At 36.4% G+C, this 24,299-nt stretch overlaps 1 protein-coding gene across 4 annotated transcripts in view; it reads right to left on the bottom strand.

The window, feature by feature from the left end:
• The window catches only part of UHRF1BP1L (UHRF1 binding protein 1 like), a 51,939-nt gene that overhangs the window by 22,403 nt on the left and 5,237 nt on the right, over positions 1-24,299 (bottom strand). For 3 of the 4 annotated variants that reach the window (XR_004239593.1, XM_032105715.1, XM_032105712.1), the window contains exons 2-9: positions 13,150-13,312; positions 12,028-12,066; positions 9,462-9,553; positions 7,804-7,993; positions 4,644-4,784; positions 3,948-4,118; positions 2,511-2,691; positions 1,081-1,164 (exon numbers count right to left, since the gene is read on the bottom strand). Coding sequence is in view for 3 of the 4 variants with exons in the window: in XM_032105715.1 (XP_031961606.1) it covers positions 1,081-1,164; positions 2,511-2,691; positions 3,948-4,118; positions 4,644-4,784; positions 7,804-7,993; positions 9,462-9,553; positions 12,028-12,066; positions 13,150-13,312 (1,061 nt within the window). In the remaining variant the exon portion in view is untranslated. Of the gene's footprint in view, positions 1-1,080; positions 1,165-2,510; positions 2,692-3,947; positions 4,119-4,643; positions 4,785-7,803; positions 7,994-9,461; positions 9,554-12,027; positions 12,067-13,149; positions 13,313-22,057; positions 22,205-24,299 lie in introns of all 4 variants that reach the window. The other variant, XM_032105714.1, reaches the window with a different exon arrangement.

Here is a 24,299-nt window from a genome sequence, read left to right as displayed (position 1 = left end):
CAGGTTATTCACATTTTTATAGCTAAGGAAGAAGATAAAGGAACAGGGAAGAAACCAGAAAGGGAACAAAAGGACAAACTCCGAAGGACCTACAGGACTTGGTTAGCATTACCATAGGGAAAGCTCTAATACCCCTTCTGGGAAGTCAGTCTGGGCAGCTGCCTCTCTGAAGTGCTTGCACACAAACACATGCAGCATCACGAACGCGTGGGAGCAGGGCAACCACAGGGGCGCGCAGGTGTATGCAAATGTATGATCTCATTAGGATCACAGATGTGGCAAGACAGCACACACAACTGAAATGCTGCAAGGGATGAACACGGCCTTTTGGGAAGCACAAGAGGGCACGGAGGGTGAGACCGATGGGAACAGATGGAACTCAGCCTCGGGAGGGATGATCAGCCAACTGAGTGTTTACAGGCTGGGAGTAGAGGACAGACCAACATGAATGATGATGTGGATTTCTGCTCCAGACCATCTGATTAGGAAGATGATCAGGCCCTTTTACTTGTCACATGCTTTGTAACATATCCTGTCTCTTCTAAATTTTTTATATTTCTACTAGAAATTATTTATGAGAAATGTTTTATTTGTAAGAAACACTTCTTTGGAAATTGCTAACTTTTTTTAATAACATTTCTTAACAAAAGGCTACACAATTGAACCTCTACACACTGAAATTCTTGTTCAGCAAAATAAGATAAAAAGCAAAACACTGATTGGAAATGGACATAAAATGACAGACTTCTATATATGAAAAAAATCTAGCAGATTGATTCTTGCTAATATCTAGTTACTGAATTCTCAATATGCAATACTGCCTTCCTCTGTCAACACAAAATTCTCTTCATGTCAGAAGACCAAACAAAACAGTGAAGAGCGTTTGGCCTAAACCAGCTCATTTGCAGAAATTAAACTGGTTCCCAGGTTGTTGCTTTTGTTGTTTGTTTTTGCATATAGAAGGAAGTAAAAAGGTGCATTTCAAATGGTTTGAGCACGATTATCTAAGTTGTATACATGTACACACAAATTTTTTTAGCATTCAAGCATAGGTAATTCATAAAATGCTTGCTTTCATACCTGCTTTATGAAATGGATAATAGTCCACTGTTAAATAGCTGAAGGAAAGCTGCATGGCCCCTCCTGTAACACGTCTGTTTGGGTCTGTAAAACAAAACAATGCTTGGCTCTGCAGATATTGCATTTAGCATGTTAGTTCTATGTTGCTGTAATCCTTTAAACATCTAACAGCTACTGCTTTCTTCCCTTTACTGTCTCTCCTTACAACCTCATTATCTTCCCTCAAAATCTTCATTCATATAGTCTTCACTGGTTCCTAAAGATCAGCTTGTAGAATTCTGTACTCAGTCACTACTTACAAATTCCATACTGTTTTCAATGTTATTTAAAAGACAACACTTTGAAAACATACTACTGCAGTTTTTCTGAAACAAAACTTTTTACACTGAATATATGATTATGATCAGTCTTTGAAGCCAACATTTACTTTCAAAATACTATATAATGAAATTTTATTTGACAAATACTGCAGGGAAGACATCTTCTGAGAATCTTCTCCTCTGACTTTTTCCACTGTTGAATTTAAACTTCATGGCCAAAAATAAGGGACCAATAAAGAGATCTCATCAGGAGTGATAAATTCCAACTGCAGTGTATACACTGCATGTAAGGAAATATGCCTCTAGCCAGTGAACCTTATGCTCTGCTGCTCTGAAAGTCTCTTTCCTAATCAAGGAAATGCATTTGTTAAACCCTAAGTTTTTCATACTCTTCTCCAGCAGACCTTGCATGTTTCCATAAATTTTTCCGTGACTAGCCAGCTTCTTAGATATACACCAATATGTCACTCTTCTATGATCACTTTTAAAAGGCATGAAAAAAGTGCCTTCATTTGTCTTCTATTCCTGATTCTAAATGTGACTATGTGCAATAGGCTTTTGTTAAAAAGAAACAGTACAAGATTTACACACAAAATTTTAAGGTCACAGGATACTTGCTCCATTCTTTCCATGCGGTGCAGATCATACCAAACTGTCTAAATTAGTAACACAAAGAGGACTGCTCTTTTATTAGTCTATATTTATGAGTATTACAGAAGCAGATTTTATAGTGACCCCTTCAAGCCACAGAAATGTTGCCAGTGCATTCTTCATAATGCAGTTAACTTATAAAAGAAAAAAAAACCCAGCAGTAACCATGAGACTGACAGAATCAGTTCCTAGAAGACAGAAAAGCACAGAAGCTACTAGCAATCTTAGTTTTTGCACTTATTCTAAAACAATTACATTTAATAGTGAAATGTTGTCCTGACAGAGCCACCTAAATAATTTTACATGTGTCCACAGACACTGGAGACAATTCTGACTGTTCCTCTAAACAAAAGTCTCTTGACTTTATTGTATTATTATTGTCTCATTGTTGTATTCCTCAAAATATCTCCTAAAGATGATTATGATTCTCAAACATGTTACTTAAAAAAAAAAAATTACCTTTTTCTTTAGAATGGATATCATCACATATATGTAGGTCCAAATGGGAAATTACTAAGTGATAAGAAGTTTCTTTAACATCAAAATCATTAAACAATTTTACTATTGCATCGTTTTGATCAGGTGCTGCTGTTGTCTGGTGCGCTTTCACCTGCTGGGAGCTGGGTGCAGGGGCAGAGCTCTGAAAAAATATTTAGTCACATCAATTTATAATGTTTATTGTTTCTTTCAAGCATAAGTACCCGTTTACTGACACAAAACAGGCCTTTGAAACAAGGAAAAATCTGCATGACACGCATTCCCTCTTGGATCATTACTGAGATTTAAGTGTACTGTTCTAGAATAGCTAAGTCAAGCTAATGGATGTGTCACTGCACTGCCAGTGCATCTCCCATTCTCCCTGTTCCCCACACTTCCTTACACTCCTGTCACTTGCAGCACTGGTATTTTTCTAGCTTTTGTTGCAAGCTGTTCAGGGAACTAAACCAACAGTGGGCTCCTTTCTGCTAATGTAGCTCCTCAAGCTACATCACAATCGGGTCAAACATGAGTCAGTGCCAGTATCAGGGAACAGGTGAGATGCAAGCACAGGGCACTGAAGGATCAGAACCTCCCAGCTCAACAGCAGGTAACCATTAGATTGCTGTGGCTAGACCTTCACACCACATTGTAAGGCATAAGGACCAGCACAAGAACTGAACTCTCCATTACAGTACACTAGCTTTAATCTAAGAGATTCTCTACAACTGACTTTACAGTAATAAATCATGTTTTATTTACAGCATTATCTTTTTTCAGTGTACCTGTCCTGCTTCTTCAGACAAGAAGAGGTGCCTCCCCTCAACACTCACAAAGCCCAGTTGGTCTAGCCTGCTCTGTGTGCTGAAGAATACCAAGACTTATATGCAGCATCAACAGCACAGATGTGCCAGCAGAAATATATTGAAAGTAGAATTGTTTTTCACCATATATTCTAATGAGAACCACATGAAGGTAAGCTCTTAATAAAAGCTAATTTTTCAGTACCATGAGAACAAATTGGACAAGCACTTTAAATCATTATGGTAAGCATATCTACCCACACATTAAGGTTACCTTAGTGTGTCTTAATTATTTAAATTCATAACCAGAAAATATTTGAAGAACAAATTTACTTAACAGTCAATAAAGAGTTAAGTAAATACAGGAATCTAAACACTCTGTACATGGATAAAGAAATAAAATTTCTTTTATTTTCTGCAATTAACATCAATACACAAATTTTTGCAAAATAAAGACTATTTTATACTACAATTCATTCCCAGTGTAGTTTAAGATATACAGCTGAATGAAAATGAGTAACTGAACATTTTCTAAAATAAATTAACACAACTAACCACACTGTGTTGTACTGTGGAACACCCAATAATGATACAGTGAGACAATCAATTCTCATACCTGGGCTGTTTCAGAAGCCAAGCTCTTCCTCTGTTCTGCTGATTTCTCTATGGCTTCACTAAGAGATTTGGCATACTGCACCATGGCTTTCAATTGGGAATCAGTCAAAACCCACAGTAAATCATCCAGAATCAGAACCAGTTTGGATGCCACAACATTACAGTCTTTTAACTGTAAAATAAAAATGGGAAGAAGTTGAACTAAGTACTTACATTTCTTATATTAATTAAATGGGGTAAAGAAAAGCTGAATGCAAAAAGCAGTAAGAAACATTTTTTATTTTAAATTTTATTCCTCTCATTACCTAAGAAGTACCTAAGACACAGTATATTTATGCCTCACTCTATGTATTTGGCATGCACCAGGTATTAAACTGCTGCATTTCTCTAAATATAAGTAGTGTAAATATTACCTGAATCTAGAGAGATAAAACAACAAGCATCATCATAAACAAAGCTCTGCAAATTAAACCATTTTATTAATAGGACCTGTATAAGGTCTTCATTTTCAAAATCTGGCTGTACTATTTCTTGTAAACTCTACAGTCTTACAGTTACATGTTACTATAAATTTAGTTCAGGGAATTCTACATTCGATATGGCCTAAATTTAAAATCTTTACTATGGGCATGCATGCATTAAGAGCACAAATTACAAATTAAAAAACAAAATAAGATTTTAAACTTTTCAAATTTACCCTTCTTTTAAGTGTGACCCTAATTTTTGATTGGTTAGTAATCAGTCGAACTGGAGCACTCATGATTTCATGCTTGGAACTCTGGATTGCATCAGCTTCTATTCTGATCATCTGCCAGTTGATTTCTTTAAAAGTCAAAACCTTTAAAGACAGAAAAAAGAGAAAAACACCTTGATGCAATATGACAGTTTACTTGCACCTAACCCTGTGCATGTGTATGTGTACATCTGTCCATATGTAGACACAAACTCACATGAGCCTCATACAACTCACTTGTTATTCCACTTACAGCTGTCAGGAAGTAAAGCCCTCACCCTGCTTGCCACAGAAACATTAAGCTACTTCCAAGCAGGCGCAGGTAATAAGCAGCATTTAAAATATTCAGAAGAAAATAAAGGTCACAACTATTGCATACAAGGTTGCTTTTGGGAGAGGAATAAAAAGATTGTGTAGTTTAGTTTCAAAATGTTAAAAAAGAAAAGAGCAGGGAGGGAAACAAAGCTACAGGATAGGAAACATTTTTTTGGAGTGTTATTTGGAGTTATCTCAATTAAAAGAGAAAGTTAAACACTGAGCACACGGCATGCCATGTAAATTCAAAGCTCTGAATCCACTACATGGATTTCTAGAAGACACAGCAAGCAAATGTTAGAATAATGATACAAGAGCATCAAGTACAGCTGGACACTGAAAATCAAATACGGAAAAATGAGTGATGGTCCAGCAGGAACATCATGGAGAACATCAAACGAACAGGACATCAATAGGAAAAAACAGTAATTCTAGTTTACCTAAAACTCCTTCCTACATGATCTGGATGATGGGATTAAGTTCCCTCAGTAAGTTCACAGACAACACTAAGCTGGAAGATTGTTGATCTGCTGGAGGGTAGGAAGGTGCTGAAGAGGGATCTGGACAGTTTGGATTGATGAGCCAAGGGCAATTTTATGATGCTCAACAAGGCCAAGTGCCAGGTCCTGCACTTAGGTCACAACAACCACAGGCAGCACCACAGGCTGGGGGCAGAGTGACTGTTCAGTTCTGGGCCCACCACTTCAAGACAGACGTGGAGGTAGCTGGAGCATGCCCAGAGAAGGTGAAGGCTCTGGAGCACAAGTCTTATGAGGAGCATCTGAGGGAGATGGGCATGTTTAGCCTGGAGAAAAAAAGGCTCAGAAGTGACCTTATTGCTCTCTACAACCTGAAAGGAGATTGCAGCAAGATGGGGGACAGTCTCTTCTCCCAGGCAGGAGACAAAACTAGCAACAGAACAAGAGGAAATGGCCTCCAGCTGCACCAGAGGAGGTTAAGGTAGGGACATCAGCAAAAATTTTTTCACTAAAAAGGTGGTTAAGCATTGGAATGGGCTGCCCAGGAAGTGGTGGAGTTACCATTCATGCAGATGTTCAAGAAATGACTGGACACGGCACTTAGTGCTATGGTTTAGTGGGCATGGTGACATTTGGTCAAAAGTTAGACTCAATGTGTTGGAGGTCTTTTCCAACCTTAATGATTCCATGATTCTACGATTACCCTCTGAAGAAACAAAGATCAGCCGTGAGTAAAGAGCAAGAAGGAAGAATTTGTTTGGTAGGTGTCTTATTCTTCACCTGTCATTCTCCTCTTGTCAATTTGAAAACCTTACAGCATATGTCCTGAGAACATAAGCAGAGACTTAAGTAAAACATACCCAGTGGGTCTGGAAAGGACGCACACTCAGTCAAGTGAGCAAGATGGAAAGTGCAGTGCAAAGCATCCTGAAACAATATTTGCAGAAAAGCAGAGTACCTATCCTCCTCATACAGGAGATGCAGTGTGATTGAAAGCTTCTAAAAGAATTCTAAGGAGACTCCTTAACACATTAACAATGTAGCTACAGTGCAAAGCTAAATGATTACACCCTAAAAATATCGTTCAGCACATGTTGTCTTCAAAGTACAGCACTGGTTTTGGTTTTTTACCTTTTCATGAAATTTACTGCTAACAAATCGTTCTCTGTAATTTCTAGACATTTGTTTCTGGTATTCATTGCACAAAAAGGAATACTCCCCCAAGGAAAGCTCTGTTTTGTACAGTCAACTGTTCAGAATCAAATTCTTCCTAAAAACCACAAAATCAAAAAATCTGCCAATACAAAACTCCATCTAATCAAACTTTAATTCATCCCATTTAGATTTCATTAATATGGGAGCATCAGCATACAGATAAACTGCAAGAAAGGAAAACTGTCAGAAAAATAGTTTTCAACTTCTTACTTTTGTGGTATTTTTAACTGATATTCTCTCGGCGTTTCTTTCCCTACATAAAATCAACTACCACACTCCTTAACTCTGAGTAAGCTCTACTTGGTTCAGAATTATCACCTCTAAACAGGCACTCATGGGCAAAACTTAAAACACCCCTTTATCCAAGGCCAGATGTATGATGCTAAAATAAGTCTCCTTGAATACAATATTTAGAATCAATTTTGCAGTCAGTATACATTTGCCTTTGGTTACCTGGGAGAAGGCAAGTGAATGGTGTACATCAAAGTAGCATTTCCATGTGCTATTCTCCCAGACAGTAGAAACATATGCACTTTACTGCTATTACTTTATTATATATACAGAGGATTTAGGTATTCCAAGAAAGTAATTGCACAAAGAACTTAACTAAAATTCATTTGAAACTGCTTTAGAAAAAGAAAATCCTTATCAGGCAGATCCTCACAAGCAAATAAATAACCAGTTAAAATTTTAAAAATATAATTCTTGTTGTTGTTACTATTATTACTACTACTACTAACAACAACAATAACAAAACCAGCACAACTTCTTATCCTTCCACATTTAATATACCATTCTTTGTTCTTTCAGTAGTCTTCAAGTCTGGCTCAGTTTGCATTTTAAAATAGTTACAAGCTTGGAGAACGTAAGAGGAAAACCATACACCTGCTTGCCCTGGTCTTTGTTCTTGCCTAAGCATCCACGTTGGCCATTTGATCTGACTCAAATCCACTATTTTTACATATTTGTGTTCCTAGAGGACAACTGAAATTACTGAACACAGAGTGTCTCCACTCCCAGTAATGGCATGTTCTCTACACTGTAAAAGGTAGCAATTCAACTTCCTCCTTCACCACAAAAACAAGGGAAAAAAGTTAGTAAAAGGTATTATTTACCTCTCCACGTTGAGCTTCTTGTATTCTGGTAAATCTAAGGTCAGCATGTTCCCAGTTTGCATTTACACTATATATTCTCAGCTGGGAAAGTTCAAATGAAGCATTAAAGGCTTTTGCACCAATCCTTATTATAATGGAGTTCACAGAAACTGAAATGCCTTCTACCACTTTTTCAGCAAAGCCATATTCACTAAAAAGTGAAATTCCAACATATTAAATATAAACCGAGTGAAGGGCACAAAATCAAACAGATGAAATAAATAATGAAAGAGATGTTAAATGAAGTTACTAGTGCATTCTACAGTTAGCAGCTTTTGCTCAATATACCTGTAGTTCACAATAATTTCCACTCTGTGATCCTAATCTCTACGTAAAGAACATACATTTGACCAAGATCAATCTACATGCAGTATAACAGTTAACACAATCCTTCCACGTTAAATTAGATGGAAGTATGTATTATATGTTATGTTATGTATGTTATACATACATAAAAATAGCAGTCTACATCATTACACAGAAATCTTACTCTTCTTTATGCACAGATGAGGAGTAATTAATGTCAAATTAATTATTTGACAATTCCAGTCTGGTTAGTATTTTTCTCTGTAAGCCGAATTATTTTGTCCATTAAGAATAGTAACTTTCATGTATTCAAAATAGTATAAAGTATTTGCTTTTTTTCATTCTATAAAGAAAGGCATCCCAAATGGTGGTTACTCTTCTACAGTATTAAAAAAGATTAAGCAGTTGCAAATAATTTTTTAATAAAAATCTTATACATTCTGAATGTTTTACATTAGTGAATGGAAAATTGAATATTAAATATTATTTTAACATCTAAAAATTTTTGCCCTTTTGTTTTCTTGGGTTTTTTCTGCTTCTTTTAAAAGAACAATTCGTGTGATTTGTCATTCCCTTCCTTTTGACAACTTTCATTCTACACAAAATCTCTGTGGCACAGATTTTCAAGCTGTACCTTAGAGACACAGAGGCCCATGGACTACTTCTACACATTGCACAGAAGTTAAAACGAGAAAAGCAATTGTATCATCAAATTTATTTCTCTGCACATAGGTCCCTGTGACCACTGAAAAATGTTTTGGGTCCATGTAAAGGAAATAATTGGGGGTGTGGAGAGATGAAAATCACCGATGTAATGCTGAACTGTCTCACCAAATTATTTAAGTTTTGGTCTACACATTGTGCATGAAATCTCCCAGTAAGAATTGGCTGATACAACTAAGAAAATAGAACTTTAAAACACTGCACTCACAAACAGCCCTCAAAACTCTTTAGACAAAACAAATGAAAAATAAAATTTTTAAAAACCCACATGAACATCATATATATTTTCCAAAAAGAATGAAGGCAAGATATCATTAATTTTTTAAAAATTTAATATCAATTAAACTCAGTAAATATCTGACATAGCAGTTGCACCCACAGGAAACATATCTTGCAAGCTCCATACTTAGTTCACATGTTCTCTCCAGGCTTGGGTCTGGATAGCTCCATTACCACTACACTACTTCACACACAAGCAATAAAATAAAATTTTGGAGGAGATAGGAATGGCAACCTGCAACCCTATACACTTCTGAAAATTTGCAGCCAATCTGTTTTTTGACCAATTACATGTTAGTACCATCACTGACCTCTGCCCAGATGCAGTTGCTATAGGAGAGGGTCCATTAGGGGCACGTGGCTCTTCACATGTGCTCATTTCCATTACAACTTTATCCAAGGACTTGAAAAACAAAACAAAACAAAAAATTTAGAAACCTAAGAAGTAACAAAGTAAATAGACAACATATGGAGAACAAAAATACAAACAAAAAAAGGTCACTTGAGAACTTTTTCTGAAATATACATAAAGAATTTCTTACTGTGTCAATTTTTCCATAAACTTTTGTAACACACTAGAATTATCTTTTTTTAACTTTTTTCATTTTTTTTAAATTTTGTGTGTTCTAATACACATCCCCAGTCAAATATTTTATCACTGAATTCTTGATGCCTGAATATTATTTATCCAACACATACATTTTCAAAAATTGCATTCCAAAATGGACATGCTTTAATGTGTGGTTGTCTTGAATTTTCTTCCTATCAGTGAAAATACTTAATGCAACCTGATTCAAAGCAGAGTAGTTAAGATTTTGTTCCTGTCTAATTCTAACTTTCTACCACCCCTTCGGAATTCCTCCATTAATGCTCATAGGTCAGACAAACACCAAAAGCCCCTTTGTCCTCAATTTTAGATTTTTCATGATTCAACCTGGCCTAGCTACTGGATATTATCATATTGTGTTAACCATGCCTGTTGTCATAATCTGCTTGCTCCATATTTTTCTGTGCTACTCTTATCCATGAAAACCTGACTACAACCAAAAAATTAATGAACTGTTGAGTCTGGATTTATTTATACTTCACTGTATTTTGATGCTTGAAGGGAAGCAATAGCTGTTAACAGTAAATCGGACATTTAAAAATTATTTTTTCAGCTGTCTCAATGATTATCTTGCCTTGAAAAACAACAACAGAGGAAAAAAAACCAAGGAAAACCCAATCCCATAGTTTGAGGACAGTGGGGAGAAGCAAAGATTTCTCCTAGTTATCCTAACATTTTTGGATGTTTGACCACTCTTTTAAGAAGTCCCTTTACTACATGACTAGTGCAAAAACCAGTAGGACAGTGATTCGAGGAGATGGCACAATATAAATAAAGAGGTAATGAAGAATGCCTGGATGCAGATCTATGTCTTTTCTCACTGACAACCACTGTACTTGGATAGAGTAAAACCTGCTGTGTATCATCCTTGGGGTCCAAAATAACTCCTCAAAACTATCTTGTTTATAATATAAAACCAGAATTGGGTTGTGAGCAAAGATAACAGTATGTGCCACTGTGTTAAGGGACTGATTCTCACAAAGGGCAACTCAGCCCAATGAAAGGCCCTTTGCCTAGACAAGTGGGTTCTAGTTACCTAGTAAGCTGTGCAAACAGAGGATGCTATGCCAACTTAACTAAACTCTCAGTAGCAAAAATATCCCCCTTCCCCTGTCCCTGCCAAAATACCAGAAGTTCAGTGATGTAATGAAGGGCTGAGGTTTGGCACTTGGGCCACTGAATTCACTTCCTTTAGAAATCAAAAAGGCTGTTGTGCAATCTACCATTGAATAGTGAACTTCTGTTACTATCTAATGCACTTTCTCAAGGAAACATTTATGTAAAAAAGGTTACCTTGAAAGTTATCTTAGCCTCAAAGAGTGCTAATGTAAGTTCAGTAGGAGCAAAGCAAACAGCGCCTTGCTACCATAGGTCAAATTGTGTCACGTTTAAGAATAGCACAGCTTAAACCAATTTCCTAATTTGGCAGTTGCATCTCACAGCCAAGAGGTTGAAACATCCCACCTCGGCATTACCAGACTTTGAGCTCTGGGTGTCATTAAGAAGCAGTACAGACATTAGTACATTACAACTGGGTCACTAGCAAATGCATCAATTATTTAATACAGCGCGTCTTTCCCAAGTCTGATTCAGAGCAAAGGAATTACAAGCACATTCACTGCAAGACTGGGAAACATGACAGCTAAAGGAATGTTCACTCTTAAGCAAATGCAATTAAGAAAGTTTACTCATCGTCAAATAAACTACTTCTGGCGCTACCACAATTGTTAGTATATTTAAAAAGAAAGAACAAAGGAAAACAAATGCAAGAATTAAAATTACTTCTAATTGTTGTTGAGTCCTATCTACGCATTTTACGTCCTATTTATATCCAGGCTGAGTCCTAGGTGGTCACAAAAACCCTATAAATGCTATGTGTGTGAAATCACTGTGTAGAGTACAGACACAGAATTGAAAAGTCCCTAGAAAAGATAGCTCCAAAAGAGAGGCAGAAACTTGTAAAAGGGGTTAATTGGACCAATAACTAACCTTCAGGTAAACCCAAATTAACATGTAATGACTAAAAACTTGACAGAAATGAGCTAATGGTCAAACATTACAGTGATTACACTGAAGCCACAGATTAAGAAAACAAACCTACCATGAACACATTACAGCATTTTGCCTTGATTTGCTGCTACTCAGAGGACACTTAGTAAAGGCCTGTTAACGCTTCAGTTATTTCTAGAATCACGTCAAGAGAACTATATAAATATTAGATATAGATTCTGCTACACACAGTATATTTCAGAGTTTATTTCAGAACTCACCAAAGAGATGGGATGTGTTTTCAATTTTGTCCATGGTATCTGCAAGAGAAAACAGTATTCTAAAGCAAATAAAATATTAAAAATACAGTAAAATAAATCACATAGAATGTGTTTTAGGCATACAAATTATTTTTCTAACTTCTGAACTCAGCATAATATTACTTTCAAAATATTAAGTTTATCTGAAGATACTATATGGTAACTTTATGCACACACTAGATGTTAAAAACTCTGAACTTCAAAATCTACTTATCACTGAGCAAAAAAACAGGGGAGCAAAGTCGAATCTGTCCCTTTAATAGTGAGTTGTCAAGCATCAGAAAAAGCATCACTGCCTTACACATTCTTTCTTTTAAAAGGAAAGAAAATCTACATTGCCTTTGTTGACCTACAACTGATTGGATGCCTGCAACAATACATCAAGTTCACTGCATTCAGAAAAATCAGAACAATCTCCCATCGGAGAAAACAAAAGCAAACAAAAAACCCACCAAAAGACTGAGGAGGTGCCAATGTTTGACCACACTGTAACTTCAGTCAAGAACAAGCCATCCTTCATTTCTTAATCCCACCTTGGTATAAAGTGGTACAGATTATATACATTGTTTCAATTATTAGCAGCCACAATGACAAAAAAAAAAAAGCAGCATCTACTAGATTTATTGTGTTTCCATGTTCCCCACAGAGATCCAAATCCTCAGAAAGGTATGTTTTGGAAATGGGAACAGAACAAGAGAGAAAGCAATAAACAAAGAGAAGTGAAGAGAGAATACACAAGAAAGAGAATAATAAATAATTATGACAGACTAATTACCATGGACAAATACAAACTTTTACTTCTACCTCATTTTCAAAACACGCAGGAATAAAATTTACTCAGAAAGAAAAAAAAAATTAAAAATAATTGCTCTTGTTTTCATCATTTCCAGATGTATTTTATGTCATCACATGAGAAACAAAAATTAGGAAGAAATTATTGCTGATAACATCTTTGTTGTTCTTTAAAATTTTACCAAGCACTTATCACAATTTCCTATTAATACAAAGTTGCTTGAAAGTTTACAGAGACAGAAGGAAAAGAAGAAAGATTTAATTACCATTCCAGCACAATAAATTACTCACCCTAATGGATGCTTTATTACAAAACACCTTGTTTATAGCCAGCCATGTCGGGAGATCCAGCATGTTCTGAAGTACCTCTTGATCCAGCTCTAAATTGGTCAGCTGACCTTCCCCCTTTAACGTGCTCAGGTTGATCTTGTCAGGTGAGAGATTTTTGGTGAACCTAAAAACAAGCACACCTTAAGAAAATACATATAAAGCAATCAAAGCTATCCTGCATATTAGTGACAATTTAACTTAAAGCAATGGTCTGGGGGTGAAGAAATCATCTTAGGTTCTTAGATAAATTTCATCCTGCAAAGAAATGGTACAATGGAATTGATTTGTCCCTCTAATTTTTTTCATCTCATTAGCTCAATATATAAATACATAAACAAAAACATATTGTGAGATATCTTCTAATTTTTGCATTACCCAGAATAACAAATGATCCTTTACTCAAACTCTTGATTTATTTTAAACTATATAAAGTAGAATTGAATCTATTTCACTCTTCTTTAATTTTTCAAAATGACAAAATAATTCCAAACCCCTAAAATTACAGTCATAAACAGTACCTTTCTATATATTTAGTTAAAATCTTTCAATAAAAAAGTTTTATTTACAATATTAATTAGATTTAGCAACAGAATTTAATGACAAATTAGAAATACACATACACACACATAGCAGTATGAGGTATATAAAATACTGGATAAAAACTTGAAAGCTCAATATGATATCCATGTGGTAAAAAGTGTAACTATTTAGAAGAGTACATATAAATTTATTTATATTTCAAAGGCACTTGAATCTGCTGATGCAATAGAACAATCTGTGTGGCTGTATCAAACGGTTCACATCCTTGTGAGACAACATGATAGAGCTCATGGGTTCTCCAGCGTGGGTTCTTCAAACCAACAGCCGTAGCATTAAATCTACCACAAGCTAAGAACAGGCTATACTTAACCACACTTTCAATCTGCCATGCAAAATTGTTTCTACTCATGAATTGCATCTAGTTTTACAAGATTAGCAGAAAATACTGCTGCTGGCATTATGCTTTGTGACTTTTCCCACTGAAATCTCCCAGTGCTGCTATTCTCCAGGCAAAGGGATTCGTCTGTCCTCAATGACAGAACATCGCCCGAAAGCAATGTCCCAGGAGGTGCAATTACAGCATTCGCTTTCCATTCAAGAGACCAACTTCTAACTGAACTACAAGGTCCTCATTAAGTCTGATACTGGGGGAGATGGTGGAAAAAGATGAAGAAGGTCACCAAGCTTCTCCTCTTAAGAGTTTCCAAGAAGAGCTTGAAACAGAGGAGGCATTTCTGAGTCCAACTGCCTTACTCCATATTCCTGGGATGGTTAGCTTTGGAAATGCATTTACCTAGCCTGACAAAATGCCAGCATTATATATTTGCAAATAACACTAGACATGTTTTTTATGACAGAAGTGCTGCAGTTGTTACTGTATTGCTTACAAGGCATAAATTATCCACAAGCAATGAGATTTAATCTGTGAATAATATAGTTTAATAATTTCAGTACTAAAAATACATTGAGATAAGGCTATTGATAAATGTATTTTCCTTGGCAACTAATGCACTTCTAACTGCTCTGTTTAGAAACATTATGAGGGGAATAAAGGACTTGAATTATTTTGTTTTCTGGTTAGCCTTTTTTCTTCCTTTCAACAAGAACGAATAATGAGAAGAGCTAAATAACCTGCCTCATTGAAACAACCTATCAGTAACTGCAAAATATAAAACTTCCTATCTCAGACACCATTGCAAAGTCTCATCTGGCTCAGGTTATACAAAATTCCAAGAAGAAAAAAAGCAGCCATTGAGTGTTTTCAGTCACATGGTAGTACTTCTCACTCTTGACTTTCTACATAAGGGTCAACATAAGAATTACGAAGTGGTGTTACAAAGTCACATTTACACAGCAGAGGCAAAAACCTTCTGCCATTACACACACACACGTACACACAAGTCTCTGAGACTTGTGCTCTGTGAAAGAAGTCCCCCTCAGAGTCCCCTGTTGCTCAGCCACACCAGAAATGCCTCTCAGCTTAGAGACAGATCTAAGCATTATCCTGGTCACAGGTGCAGATGCATCACAGTGAAACACACAGGACCTACAAAAAGAGGTTTTCAAACTTCAAAGCAAGAAAGTTACCAAAATACCATTAAGGAGGAGAATGGCAACGGCAAAGCCAATTTGAGAATGGCAACAGCAAAGCCAGTTTTGAGTTACCACAAGCCTCCAGCCTCATCCCCACTGAGCCAGAGGGCTTTGTCCTTTCTTTCTGGTATGCTTCACACCCAACCAACCAAGACTCGGGGGCAGATGTACCACAGACACACTGTTGTGTGTGTACCGCAAGTTCCAGTGAACTTGCCATGAAGCTGGTATAATCATCACTGAAAAAATTGTAACCCAAATACAATCTGCAATTTAATATTTTAATACTATTAATTCTTCATTTTATTATGAAATTAAATGTCAATATTATTCTAAATATTCTGGTGTTGGAGACTTTTTCTAATATTTATTGCTAGGCAAAATCTAAGGAGGCAGCATGGCTTTAGAGGTTGGCAAGTTATCTCTGTATCTAAAAAACTTCTGTGATTCTTAGTACTGTAACCCAGAATGCTTAATTGCTTAAACTTCAAGAACGTATTAGACTATGATATTTATCATACATTTTTATGTAAAACAGAGAGGTAATTCCCGTAAAGTTAGGACCATGTAATTCTGAATACAAAATAATTAGAAATCTTTGGTTGTGTCATGATGTTTCATGATTAGAAATCCCTGATAGGGCAAAACCAATTAAAATTTTCTATAAGCTTTTCATGTAACTATTCAGAACAATGGGCCTGAGTTCATGATACACACACATTCTTCTCCCTGACCAGGCACATGCAAACAGCCCCCTGCCAGCCTGCCACTTGTTTTTTACCCTGGTGTTCATTCCTTAGAATGAGTTAATTACTCCTTAAAAACTTGGGTCAAACTGGGAGCAGAGGTCTCAACAACAGGGCCATTTCTCTGTACAACATCCCAAGAACTTCTGACTGTTGCTCCTTTTCTAGGACACAGACCAATTGTTAATATCCACTACTCAGTACATGAAATAAATAAAGCAGGACAGAGCAAAGTAAAAGACAAGGACAAGAGGAATGGAAAAAAAGGTCATGGTTGAGTTCACCGAAGCTTTCTGTTACCTTGTTTTGCTGTGTCAGTAAGATACCACTTTTACTGAGGCAATACAGACTTGGTTTACTAATACCACAAGATATTCTTAGCAAAACTGTTTTCACAGATTGAGTTTCCATTTCACAAACTACACTTCCTTTCTCAAAACATATCTGAGGTTTGAATTACTATGTGATAGTATGGATTTCAATACAGTTTTAATATTGAATTTTATAAGTTGAATAATGCTGTAAAATATTTACAGTTAAAATGCAAGAACCCAGAAATATTAATTTATCAGTATCACAAGCAGCCTGCCATAGCTCCTTTGGGTATATCTACACATACATGCACTAAATCTTGCTATGCAGTTACAGATAGATGGTTCAACTTTAATTTACAAAGTACAGACTAAGAGTTTAGTGAAAAGTGTAAAAGACTGTACAGTAACAGCAGAATATTAAGAATCAAAGAGGAGTAAGTTACAATCAATGTATTTTGTCAGGGCCACAACAGTTCTTTCAGATCTTTCCCTCTAAAATAACTCAAAACCTGCATAAAACATGCATTTATTTCCTTGCCTAAAATATTTATTTTCTAAAGGTTTGTTTGTAACACCACAGGCTTGGAGCTCTGAATGGAGCATTCCACCACACTGGCAGAGAAGATGGCCAAGAAGTTGAAAACAGAAACAACAAAAACCCAAGAACAGGTGGGGAAGATGGGAAAACACTTTTCTGAAGTCACAAGCTTATGGTTTGTACAATGAAGGCCACAGACCACATGAAGCTTAGAGCAGCGATCCCCAAAGGTTTGGAGCGAATACCAGATGCCTTGTCAAGTTTGACAACAGAAACTCCAACCTCTGGATTTAATAGAGAAATAACAGAAGTCTGGATTACATTTAGACACAGATTCTCAGCTGTTTTGCACATCTCCTGTATATACAGCCGCTTTCCCCAGCTCTACCATGTGCCTTCCCTGCTTTTTAAATAAAATTTCCTCAGCGATAATCATGACAGACTATTAAACCACAGTATGTGCTACAAGTTTTGCTTATCTTCTTGTTATGAACTCAAACTGCTTAAACAACAGGCTCTGAAAAAGGGAAGCATGACCTACTAACCACTGGCAACTGGATCAATAATAGAACAGCAGAAACGGAACACAAAGATCACTGTTTGGTTTTTGTTACTGTTTCACCTGGCTGAACCATGTTATTTGATCGCTAAGGAACATTACACAATTTCTGAAACAAGAAAAATGGTCTTTTTCAATTGAGTTTCTCAGGAAAATGTTTGCTTCCCATGACTCAAAGTAACAGAGTGAAGGAGGTCTACTGTCAATCCTCTCACTATACCACTTCAAATTTTAAGACTTCAAGTGGAAGAGGAATAGAACTAACTCTCTGTCAAATCTGCCCCAGAAACAAAGTATTGGGATCAACAGTGTATACTGTTATAATTGAGTTCCTCTCATCCAGCGTAACACCACAAACCATAGCTGATTTTCAATAACTGGATTGGTCTGGAAAATAAATAAATCTAAATCCCCCCCAGCTTTAAGTAAGAAAAAAACAAAGTTACAGGAAATAGCATGCTGCAGGCAACATAATGATTTCCTCTCACATACTTTCTTTGCTGAAGCCAAAAGAAAAATCAGTGTCTCAGGGGAAAAAACACCACATGTAAATTCTGAGTTCAGGAGCATTGCTGTACTTTTTCCTGTGGCAGATCTTCATTATTTAAGTCCTAAGTATCAAAATTATTAGATCTATTTAGATGGCAGCAAGTCCTATACAAGAAAAAGACTCCCTAGATTAAAATACAACTCTACATACCAGCAACATTAAGCACAATGACATTCAGAAGAGTTCTTGGTAGCATTCCGCTTGATCCAAGTATGACAGGACAGAAAAGGTGAGACCCACTATCGTCACACATGGTTAAAGATAAGCTGCCATTAAGTAAATGACAGACTGACTAAAGACAGTCTCTACAGATGAAACAAGTGATTGACCTGTATTGAAAAAGGAACTAATGAAAATTAGTTAAAGGAAAATTAAAGGACGTGATAGGCCAGAGGAAAAAAACCCCAAATTTAAAAGAACAAACTTCTGTAAAAGATGTCAATTTCAATCCTTCAAACCTAAGAAACAAGATTAGAATCAGGCAACTGATATCTTTCCTTGGTACTCCAAAAAACGTCAATCAAAAAGCATCACAAAAAATGCTATAAAAATTAATATAACAGTAAAGACTTAAGGTTAGTATTGATCAGAAGACTGCAAGAGCAACAATATCACATATCTCACTGTCCAAAGGGTAAGCAGAAAGCCAAAAGCACTGAATATATTTAGTAATGCCCTAGAAAAAGCTGGTGAACTGTGAATTACCAAAAACATTTGAGTGAATCCTGGTTGTCCTAGGGATGCTTTAATTTTAGTGCATTAAAGTAGTAATTTACCTAACAAGAAACCATTAGCTGTGCTTCGTGTAAGCTTATGAGTAAAAAACTTTTAGCTCTGCAGTCTGAGCTAAAATGTATAAAAGCTGACAGGCAGCATACAAGTCACATTCATCAAGTCCACAGAAAACTGTCCTTCTGAGGAACCCAAGACAGCAGCAAATGGTTTTGCAGCAATAGCTGACTCATTGCTGATGCAAGATACTCAAGATTTGAAAATATAATTCATGGAAACTACTGGGTTCCAAGTGAAAGATTTTTGGGAAATAAAGAGGGAAGATAAGAGACAATTGATGAAAAATTGTCTGAAATACATAAAGGTTAAAGTACTACTGTGTATAAAAAAATGAATGGGAAGTAGTACTAAATATCACCACAAAATATGGAATGTCTTCATCTTGGACACTACTTCCTTTTCTGAAAATACTAATTTTATAAATTAAAATTTATAATTTTTATTATAAAAATAATAATTAGTGTTATTTCTTTAGCACGAAAAGTTAATTGGATGCTCATTTACCTTAATATAGGAACAAAAACATACATGAAACTAAAAGGAACACTTTGAAAGCAAGTAAAAGGAAACACTAATTGCAAAACATTTTAATGTCCATGAAAACATCAGACTAGAAAACAGTACCAAAATCAAAAGCTCTAAAGAATTTAAAAAATTTAAAAATTAAGGCACTTGTGGAAGGGTTTTTGGGGACAGGTAACACCTTCTATGTTTACAACATAATAGGATTGACTAGACACACTCTGACACATAAAACACTTTAGTACTTTATTTATTAATATTAACAGTACATTAAGTTGAAAATAAGCATTAGTAAGGATAGATTTTAATATTTCTGGAAAAAAATTCCTCCCATAAACAATGGCACTCTCACATTCTGCACCAGAAGAGCATTGCCATAAGAGCACTGTAAAATACCACCACTGTGAGCCAGTGGGTGACCAATACACAAGTCTAGAGTGGAGGCATCTTTGGTGGTGTGAGAGGCTATTCCTCCAGCTATCCTCCAGCTTGTATCCAGAAGTCATCTGTGTCAGCAATGTTGTGTCCTGCATGGATTCCCAAATAGCATGCAGTTTTCTCCCAAGAAGTCCCTAACAGCAGTTGAACTGCAAGGGTTACCATCCCTCATTCTGCAACCAACAGGGAATCACAGGGGACTCCTAAATGACAATACCAACTGCAGCAGCTACCCCTGTCACCAGATCTTTCAAGTACACCCCTCGCTATCTGTGACACCCAACTGGCATCTTCTTACACCCTCCAACATTAATTTGTACACAAGAAAGGTATCACCCCTTTACCTGTTGGTATTGTGGCCACTCCACACAAATGCCTCCATGCTTTATCTAATTTCACCTTGAATGCTTACAGAATCATCAGGTGTGTATTTGGTGTCTGATTTCAAGATGGAGAACCCTCCATGGCCTGTTGGATGTCCAGCATGGAGAGGATCTGCATCACCTGCTGCAGAGCACTTTGTGAAGGTGCTCATAGTCCAACCCTCTGGAGCAGGACAGGGCATTCCCTTGTTTACACACCCATGGAGCTACTGCTCTCAGGCTGGCCATGAGTTATAGCACACCAGACAAGTCCAAAACACCACCTACAACCCTACAGCTTCAGGTGGGACAGGCTACCATATAGGGCCTCAAGCACCTATCACTGATCATGCTTTTTGACCTATCATAGTCTAAAGACAGATCTTCCTTTCCAGGAAAATCACTAATTAGGACCTTGGCTCAACTAGCAACACGTTTCTGCGTAATATATCCGGTGCAGTGTCACACCCCTCCCTTATCCATCCCATAATAGGACCCCTGAATAATACATCTGCTTTGTTGACATTTCCAAATAATTGCTTCCATTTCATCACAACACAGAAGGACTTTAGCATGGACTCCTACTCCAGGTGACTTCCTGAAGACATCTTAGTACACTCTTATTCACTTCAAGACCCATTCCACACTTCTCAAATACTGACATCCCCACCAAGTCTCTTGGCAGTACATAATGCTTCCCCTAGTTAATTCTGTAATAACACATATAGGAAATGATTTTGTTTCTATTTAGAAAAGCTGTATTGCTTGCTTTTTGGGTACAGGCAGAACTGAGACAGCTGCTGTCATCAGTGGTTATTATCTAATTATGTGTCATGAAGCAGATCTGTGCAGACACAGCCAAGCACTGCGCATAAATGAGGAGCTTGTACTGCATGAATGATAATCATCTTGCAAGCAAAATATTGCTAAAGAAATTTATCTTTCATTTCTGATAAACCCTCACACAGACCAATATTAGCTTTTCTATTCCATGAGTCTTTTCACATCAAGCAGAGAAATGGCCAATATGATCAAACCCAAAGAACTTTATTCAAACATGACAATCCTATACGTGTCAGGCCTTAATGATATGTTGAGTACAAGATAACATAAAATCCTGAATATATTAAACCACATGTGGCAATGTATATGCAACTTCCCCACTGCAGGAAGCAATAAAACCACGTCAATTTGCTCATACTTGATAACAATTAAATTCTACTTAAAATACAACATTCTGTACCTAATGCAAAAAAACCCCCATTTGATGAAAAATCATTTTAGAAATTTAAAATCAAGAAATAATGATACAGCGTAAAATAATAACAACACCTGCTTTGGAAACGGCATCATTTATTTATACGACATTAGCAGATATCTTTTTAATGCTAACTGATCAGACTTCACAACAAAGTAAGATCTTTTGATAAGACATTAACTATAAGAACTCTTCTAATTTAAAAAAAAAAATAACATCAGTCATTTTCTTCTGTAAATTAGGTAAAGAGCTGACGGATCCTTCAAATACATCAATACAGAGGTAATACACAATAATTTATGAAAAGGAATTAAGTAGATGCAAATGATAAACAGTAAATGTCACATAGCCTAAACATATCGGGAAATACCCAGATTACATTTAGAAAATACACATAAAGGTATGTTTATAATGGGATTGCTGATTTAGTTCACAAACCAGTTTTGCAAATTTAGTTCAGGACTTATAAAAACCCCAAAGAAGCCAAAACACTCAGCTGCATAGCAAACTATTATCTTTTGCAGAATTTTAAATTACAAAAAGAAACAGGAGTGGAAACCCAAGTAACATTTTATAGAGCACACTTCACTCCTACGTTTATATAAATACATACCACCTCTTACATTTACTCTACAAAGGCGGGAGAGGGGAAGTTACCTGAGGGCAAGGTATTCAGACATAAGGCCCCTACTCCTGGTGAAAGCAAGTGGTCAGTTGCCACGGCTTCTGAGAAGCTTCTGGTACTCATTTTGGTAGTAAGGATATTCACAGCAAACCAATCTCCACCAGAGCCAGCTGGGATCGCTGCAGGGAACGGGACACAGGGGACACACAAGGGATCAAGTTCAAAGGGAAAAAGGAGTGATACAATAATGTAAGAGAGTTTTAGCTGAAGATAACTGCAGTTACAACAGTTTGTTACACATCATGATACTTCAGAATTCAAAAGGAAACAGACCTGGGTAAAACACTGGATTCCCATGAAAGAAACCCTTGCTGTCTAATGCTACAATACTGCAGCCCTGTTTAAATGAACAGCTTAAGAAGCAAATTTCAATCATGCAGAAAAGATCTCTATAATGTAGCCAAGTGGTTTAAGTGATACTCAGTTAGGACATCTGGAAGATGAAAAGGAAGATAGCCCAAAGATGAAGTGTAAGAGGGTTTTATTTTATTTTTAAATGGGAGACAACTCTTCAGTTTTGTTTTGCCTAGCCTGAGATTTCTCAACCCACATTATTTGCTCCTATTTACAGTGTCTCAGCTATTCAAAATTCATACTAAAGAAACCTGACTCTAGAGATATGCGGGAATGGAACTTCTGGATTAGTTTTTGTGGTTGGGGTGGTGCTACAAAGACTTGCACATGTTTGAAAGTCTGATTTTGCAGGCAATGAAATTTTAGTACAATAAGCTCCTCAAAAAAAAATTCTCTGTTAATTGTCCTCACTTCAAAGAGATGCCTCAGCTTAAATATAACTAATTCCTACACTTTTACCCTTTTGGGTGCAATAAAACCCAAACATTTGGACAGTGACCTTGGTAGGCAGTTCGTTGGGATATCTGAACAGCATTTAAGAGATTTATCACTAACATGAATTAGAGATACCTAATTACAAATTTTTATTTTTCTCAGGTCTCCAGACCCCCAGCAATGGAAGAAACTACAATATGAAAACTGTTCCAGATGTAGGCAACCATGTAACTCTCAGATTCCTGGGTAGCTGGATCCAAGTGTTGCTTCCTAGGAGTCAGAAGCAGCAAGTGTCTCTGAGGAAAAAGAAAGCTCTGGTATTCTCAAGCTTCGTGGTAAAGATGCATGGCAGAGCTGCCACAAAATCTGTGCTGGGGACATTCTTCTTCCAGCAAGGCTCACACATCCATCTGGGGGAGGCTGAAAGAATTAAAAGGCACAGCCTAGCTGGAGCTCTTTCCTCTCCTGTTTTTTCTCATCAAAAAAGCAGACAATGAAGATATCTGAACCGTGGTTAGCACCAGCTCCAGAAAGTACAGGAGTTACTGGATTGAGAAACCTGGGTTGTTGTGCAAGTGGCCAAACCCAAGATAACACTGAGTAATAAGATACTTGTTAGAAATTATTCTTATGATTTGCAAAAAACCTGTGAAATAAACCACTTCATGTAAGCCTTTATAATTCCATTAATGTCTCATCAGAAATTACCTGATCTCCTTCATCCAATGTGCTTGTAGAAAAAAGAAAAAATAAAACAAGACACTTTAAAAAGCACCTCTCATTCTTCGAATTATTTAGTACAGACTTTTATTCTGCTTTGATATTAAAAAAACCCCTCAAAACACTAAGGCTTTGGCAAGAGAAATAACAAATTTTTAAAAAATGTAACTGTGGGTTGGTTTTGATTCTTACATACTCCATAATCACTTGATCTTAAGAAACAATTTTATTCCTCACAGGTTTTATTTAAATATCCTTTTTTCCCAGGGTATACTTCATACTAGCGTGTCAGATACTTGAACACAGTGATTTTCAATATAATTTTCATTGTGAAACTTACTAGTAAAACTATTCTGAGAATTCTTTAAAGAAAATGATGACATACAACTAAAATGCTGCTGATTAATTCCTCTTGATTGTGCAAATGTATTCGTTTTTATTATGTATGCACAAGAGTTGTCTGACTTCAACAAAGCTTCAGCAGAACTTTAATTGTACAAATGCAATGTCTGTAGAATTAGCATTTAAATTTATAATACATTTGCAAAAATAACATAAAACAAACTGAAAAGGAGAAGTCAGATTCTGTGAGTTTATTTCATTAACCCAAATGCTACTGAAAGCTTAAGAGATCTTTCTGAGATGTAGCACAAGATTTAATATCAAATCTTAATAAATGTAATGATTAAGAATTTTACCAGAAAA

This window comes from Corvus moneduloides, chromosome 4 (assembly GCF_009650955.1).
Source record: "Corvus moneduloides isolate bCorMon1 chromosome 4, bCorMon1.pri, whole genome shotgun sequence".
Lineage (NCBI taxonomy): Eukaryota > Metazoa > Chordata > Aves > Passeriformes > Corvidae > Corvus > Corvus moneduloides.
Note: the sequence above shows the minus strand (reverse complement) of the source record. Positions and strands in the feature narration are given on the sequence as shown.